Source organism: Triplophysa rosa, linkage group LG6 (genome assembly GCF_024868665.1).
Source record: "Triplophysa rosa linkage group LG6, Trosa_1v2, whole genome shotgun sequence".
NCBI classification, from domain to species: domain Eukaryota; kingdom Metazoa; phylum Chordata; class Actinopteri; order Cypriniformes; family Nemacheilidae; genus Triplophysa; species Triplophysa rosa.
This window is the reverse complement of record NC_079895.1, coordinates 26,992,967-26,999,889: the sequence shown is the minus strand read 5'-3', so window position 1 is coordinate 26,999,889 and position 6,923 is coordinate 26,992,967. Positions and strand designations below refer to the sequence as shown.

Sequence of the window (6,923 nt, the reverse complement as noted above, 5' to 3'; positions counted from 1 at the left end):
TGTAGTTTGCCTTTATATTCTATCTGTGATGTAGTAAGTGTTGCTATTATATCTGCAATGTTTTTCTAATCTATCCTCGATGTTGTTTCTGGTGCATTTGAGATGTAGTTTGTGTTGCTAGTCTATCTGCAATGTAGTTGCATAGATGTACTTGTAATGTAGTTTGAGGTGCTACTGTATTTGTGATGTACATTGTAAGAAAATCTCATAAAAAACAGATATTTTCTGGCAGCTGGGACGGCAGAAAAAAACGTAACATATTTTTTCTGTAAAATTACATGTTTCCTGTTTTTTCTTGCAAATTTGCAGTCTTTTTGTGTAATTTTATGTTTTGTCTGTATTTGAAAAAATACATGAAAAATTTCAGTTTTTTTACAAAACCCAGAAAATGTCTGTAAAATAAACAGTGTAGTTTGTGGTATATTTACTAGTTTATCTGTGATTTAGTTGTGGTGCTATTGAAAGAAATTAGGAATGTATTTGTATTGTAGATTGTGTAGTTTCAAAACGCTGTTATTTTTTAATGGCAGCCATTGGGTACTTAACATTAAAACATAATTATTGCTGTGCTTACACAAATGGGGTTGTTTTTTTACAGGCTCAAGTGGTGTATTTTATGTGTACGGGGGATTTGTGTTGCTGTTATTTTTGTGTGTGTGTGTGTGCGGTCAGGAGGTGTTGTGATTGATGAGTCTCAGCTCTGGAGGCTGTAGGTCAGGGTTATTGTGTGATATCTGTTATCTGCAGCCCACACTCAGAGCTTCAGTGTGTCCAGTGCTCAGCACTCGTGGAGTCTCAAAGCCCTGAGCTCAGCTCTTAAAAACAACACACACAAACAAACACACAAAGCCGCAGATCTGCAAGCGTTTGCCCAATGGGGTGCCAAGAGCAGAAGTTGTTGGTGTGTGTGAGATAGGTCTGCTTTATGTGACCGTGCAGCCAATGACAGTGAAGCGCACAGGTTTTATGATGTCATTGATGGGGCGTAGGGAGATCTTACACCCCTCGCTCTCATTCTCTGCACCTGTCTAATGTTCCTCTAATGTTCATCTCTATCAGAGAACATCTCTCAGAGATAACCCAAAACACTGCACACCATAGTCGCCGGAGGTTTAAAGTGCACTTCAATTCAAGAAAGTGTTCATTGAAACATCTGCCAATATTTACTCAATCTCCGCGTTTGTTTTTCTCTGTGGAAGAAAAGAACACTTTAGAGAGGTGGTCTCAAGTAAACTCATTAAACAGGATAGTTCACCAAAAAAACATGGATTTACCATCATATGGTTTTTAAACCTCTTTCTTCTGTGGAACATAAAAGAAGATATTTTGAAAAATGTGGTTTTGTGTTCATGCAATGGAAGTCAATGGGGTTCAAGTTGTTTGGTCAAAAACATTTTTCAAAATATTTTCTCTTCATACATGTTTGGAGTGACATGAGGGTCAATAAATTATGAAAGAATGGTCATTTTCAAGTGAACTATGCCTTTAAACAGAGTCTAATGTGTAAACTCCTCATTACTTTTATTATGTATCACATGAGCTTGTGAATGAACGTTTAGAGACCGACGATCACTCTGAAAACTAAAAGATGGAAAGTGTAATAATGTTTGACGCGATGGCATTTGTGTATGCCTGTTCTTCACAGGGGATTTCCTCTAAGCGATGTGTGTTGTTTGCTTTATTTCACGCGGGCGTTTGGTTCTCTGAAGGTTCTGCCGGAGCCATTATGGAAGAAAGATTTGTCCTGCGATGTGCTGTGAAACAGCTCGCGGCCAAACGGGCACACACTCACAGACACAACACACACTCGTTCATTTCTTTCATTACATCATCCGTCAGGCGGCGTGATGTTCGGGGCGTTAGATCAGACGTTTCTCAGCTCGGAGCGCACGGATGTGAATGAAGCACGTGAGAGAGATTAAAGAGAGAGATGGAGAGGCCACATCAGGACTTTCTCTCTTCTTCCTCTGCTGCACGTGGGCGTTTAAGAGAGTCAGAGCCTCTGAGCTTCTCATCGCTTCTCTACTCTCCACGGAGCCTCATTAAAATTCTGGGAAAGTTTGTTAGATGGAAATTACCGGAGAGGGAGTGACGCGCGGCGGCCGATCGACACGTAGACCTCGACATCACTTCCTCTCTGGACGACTGCTTGCTCTGAACTGTGCTCGGATGTTACAGGTGTCATGTGGAGTTTAGTAGGAAGTGTTACCATGTGCTCGAATCTCCAGTCGTTGAACTTGTTCCTGTAGATTTACCATCAAACTGCGCCGGTCTCTGGCAGATTCATCGCGAGAGATTCAAAGGCCATTTATATACACTGTACACTGTGCAAAGATGCAAATTACACGTCATTACTCTGTCACTTCTGAGATGGGTTTTTGTGGGAATTACGGAGAATTTTATGCTCATTGTGAACACGACTGCAAATCACATTAAAACAAATTCAGCAGTTTTCGGGGAAAGTGCTCATTTTTTATCATTTGAAGAGAAACTGAAGGCCCCCAAAGATTTTCTTACATTTCTGAACATTTTATTCCGTCTTCATTTGTTCGTTTTTATCACCTCTTGAATGTGGGTAGGTTTCTTTAAATATACAACATTTTGAACAAAAAGTTTTGTATTTTTTTTTTTTTTTTATTTTTTATTTTTATTGATTTTAATTTTTTTTTTTTTTAATTTTTTTTTTTTTTAAAAAAAACATGGATAGCTGGGAAAACTCTCTAAGCTTTCTTAGATTTTTACTTTAACTTGTATTGGCTACTGTATTCAGATTCTGAATGAAAGTGTAGTAGAATGTAGGATAGAAGCTTGTCGTTTTAGCATTTACATGTGTTAAGAATTATGCACAAAACTAATTTTGGTTAATTGTAAATCATACTCTTGTGTATACATGGTTGCGGATCGTCTCGTGTGGAGGAGGGAGATTGTCGTGTCACTTCCTCTTTTCTGTCCCGTGCACAGCTTCAAGGACAGCATGGAAAAATCCTCCTACTCTGATTGGCTGATTAATAACAGTATAGCCGAGCTGGTCGCCTCCACCGGACTGCCCGTGAACATCAGTGATGCCTACCAAGACCCGCGCTTCGACGCTGAGGTAAGGTCATGACATGAAGAAATAAACAAATCAACGTGTTTGGGGGACAATGCCAAATAATAAAAACAAGTTACAGTGACATCACAGGCTTTGGATAATCCTTTAGAGAGCATGACCTTTGACCTCTGTCAGCTGTTGTATATCATCTGTAAAGGCCAAGAGCACAATGTTATATAACACAGTGTCTTATGAGTTTACAGTCAGAGCATTGTGTGTTTCTCCTCAGGCGGATCAGTTCTCTGGCTTTCATATTCGCTCAGTTCTTTGTGTCCCTATCTGGAACAGTAACCATCAAATCATAGGTAAGTTATCCAGCTAAACTCTCAGTGTTTCATTCATGTTCAGTTTGACAGTTGATTTATGTTGCTGTTACTGAACGTCTCAGACGACACATCCGCACAAATGTGCTCACAAAAGTGGTTGAGATCACCAGTTCCATTCTGGGGTGCGTTTCCCAAAAGCATCGTTAGCCAACTCGGGTCGCAAGTTCCATCGTCCCAGCATAGTTCAACCATTCACGTGTTTCCCGAAACCATCATTCCAACGATCAATCGCAAAAGTTGCGTGGTTGGAAGTACAGGTCTAGAGCATTGTTCCTTGTTATTATGACTTGTAGACTTACATGCATCAAGCTTTTGATCAAAGCAACACGCAGCGCATTCCACATCCATCATTCTAAAGGTATACAAATTCAATTTGACATCTTTTAGTTTGTCAAGAAAATAGAAGCGCTGTCTTTTGAAAAGTGCGCATGCGCATGACCTGTGTGCTCTAGGACCCTGGGGAATCCCTGGGCGGATGTTTTGATGAACACAGAGAAAGATATTTGGAAGAATGTTAGCAACTGACAGTTTGACTACCATTTTAATTTTTCCTACTGTGGTAGTGAGTGATGTCCCAGAACTGTCAGTTGCTAACATTCTTCCAAATATCTTTCTGTGTTCATCAAAACAAAGACATTTGTACATTTTTGGGTGGATAACCCCTTTAAGAGGTACTGTATTTCAAAAAAAGAGAAAGCACATGATAAACAAAATTAAATATAAATTTGACTGACATTTGGTTCATTTCTCTAGACCTAAATGTGTCCAATTTTAGTGGATTTATATCTAATATAATGAAATATCATGGTTGTGGCATTTATTAGCACATAAGCATGCAGAACTACATATGAAGAGTTTGTATCCAAAATGAGATAAAAAATCACGTTTTTTGTTATCATGTTTTTATTGTGTTTTATTGTGTTAGTTCGCTGTTTTTTGAGTTATTATGGCTTAAATCAAAACAAACCGACTGCAGTTTGATTGATATTAATTGGAAAAAATCATGATTTTTGACAATTTTAAAAACAGAGTTATTTCATTTTGGAAATAAACTCTTCATATTCTGACTTGTACTCTTAAATAATAATTGTTACTTTTGGACAAGCAGAAATTCTCATCACAGAATCCATACACATTTTTCTGGTGTTTTCTGTGTTCCCAGGGAATAACTATTGTTAAAATTGATTAAAAATATATCATTTCAGATAACCCACCCCTGAATGGCACTGTAAAATGAAAGCGTCTGTGATTGGTTGATTCACATGTCAGTCACGTGATCTCTTCTGTCTGAACGGTTCAGGGTCTGAATGATGCGCAGTGTGGATCAGACCTTATGATGTTTAGTCAAAGACTTTGTGATATTAACAGAGAAGAAATCTGTGGGTGTACGATACTGTGTGTTTGAATGTGTGTCAGGTCAGCGTGTGTGATGTTGTGCTCAGTGCAGCGTGCGTGGGTGAAAATGTGTGTGCTTGTGTGTGTGAAGGGTAAACCCTACGGTATTTAAAATGTCCCCACAAAATGTCCCCACAAAGATGGCAATATCCAAAACCCTTGTCCTTGTGGGGACATTTTTTTGTCCCCATGAGGAAACAAGCTTATAAATCATACAGAATGAACTTTTGTGAAAATGTAAAAGAGCAGACAGTTGTGTGTGATTGTTAGGGGTAGGGGTAGGGAATATGAGATACAGTTTGTACAGTATAAAAACCATTGCGTCTATGGAATGTCCCCATAAAACATGGAAACCCAACATGTGTGTGTGTATGTGTGTGTGTGTGTAGGAGGATTCTGTCAGGCACTGAAAGTCATTATGGCACAAACAGGCAGTAGAAGAAATCATGATGTTTTCATTCAAAAGATCCCTCTCCCTCTCCTCGCATCTCACGCATTTTCTTCATCTTTCTGCTAGACTCACAATCATTTTGTACTGTTGTTTAAAAATAACGTGTTTGTGAAAGAATCTCTGCACTGAGTGCATCTAAACCATATTTGAGCTCATGTCTGTTCAGAAAGACATTCTTCATATTACTACAGTATTCTTGTATTGTATATATAGTGTTTTCTGTGTGGAAATGAAGAATGATCGAGGTCAACAACAAGAGCACATTTCATGCAATAATATTTCACAGAGTGCAGTGCGCTCTTAACCATTTTCAGAGCGATGAATGAACCGGAAGCAAAATCAACTACTTCAAAGAATGAATCCAGGTTCATGTTATGAATTGTACACTAGCTTGATTTTCTCCAGGACATCATTTAGTAGAACATGAAAACAGTCTTGATGTGATGGAGAGCAGAGAGTGAGATCTATAGTATTGTGTTACACTAGAGCTCTGTGTCCAAAGCAAACTGTGTGTTTATGACTGACTGTAATGAGATGGTGGTGATGTGGAGGGGTGGATGATCTCTCTCTCTCTCTCTCTGTGTGTGTGTGTGTAGTCATTTTAATTACACACTGAAACACATCACACTGTTTAATTAGACACATAGAGAGCTGGGGATTACTGGCGAATGTAAAGCAGTGGTTTCGAGAGAAAATAATTATTTGGAAATGATCAAATACATGTACTTTTATATGGTATGTATTGATGGCATGGTATAACCAGCAGTCTCTTGTTTAAAACACAACCACGTTTACAATTTTCAGTAAACCACACTGCAACTATAAATCATTTAGAACTTGGTTCCCTCTAAATGAATAATGAACGCTTCAAACAAAAAACTAGACTGGAGGTAAACAATTCGAACAATGCTCAAAGCATATCTAATCATACATTTGATCGAATTTGATCAACGTAAAGAAAGGTTTTCAAACCCATCTTTTGTTGTTGGTGTGAAAGGTTGAGTGAAAGTCTACATTATGGTTATCCAGTGTTCATGTGTGTCGTGTACAGGTGTGGCTCAGGTCTTGAACAGATTGGATGGGAAACCGTTTGATGATTTGGATCAGAGGCTGTTTGAGGTATGACATGAATCATCTTTGAGATCTCTCTCACTCCGGCTCTCAGAGCAGTTTGAGAATTGATGCTTCTATTTGAATACTATATTTGAAATGTGTGACGCACTTCATTTGTCATGTGAATTGAGAATGTGAATGTAAAGAGAAACTCTGGGTTTGTGTACACTTTTGTTTTGTTAATTGGAGGAACAAACTGCAATAATAATAATAAATAAACAAATAAATTCAGTAATAGGGAAATAAATAAAGGAATAAATCACTTGATAATACCAAAATAAATAAAGAGTTAATTTGCAAAACAAATAACTGTTTAAAAAATGTTCAAAAATCATGTTGTTTATTGTGCATTCGTATTAAAATCAACCAAACTGCAGTTGGGTTTGATAACACAATAAAAAACATGATTTTGCAAATAAACTCTTCAAAAAAAATCTAATTAAACCCCATCAGTAAATAATTGTGGAAACTTAAATATGGAAATGAATGCAAATGGGAAACATACAGTATAAATAACTATAAAATAAAAATACATTAAATAATAAAC

At 37.7% G+C, this 6,923-nt stretch overlaps 1 protein-coding gene across 1 annotated transcript in view; it reads left to right on the top strand.

Moving 5' to 3' along the window:
* pde11a (phosphodiesterase 11a) overlaps positions 1–6,923 on the top strand; it is a 44,436-nt gene that overhangs the window by 22,575 nt on the left and 14,938 nt on the right. Inside the window, exons 6-8 of the mRNA XM_057335710.1 lie at positions 2,962–3,094; positions 3,321–3,396; positions 6,315–6,382. Coding sequence (XP_057191693.1) covers positions 2,962–3,094; positions 3,321–3,396; positions 6,315–6,382 — 277 coding nt within the window. The remainder of the gene's footprint in view (positions 1–2,961; positions 3,095–3,320; positions 3,397–6,314; positions 6,383–6,923) is intronic.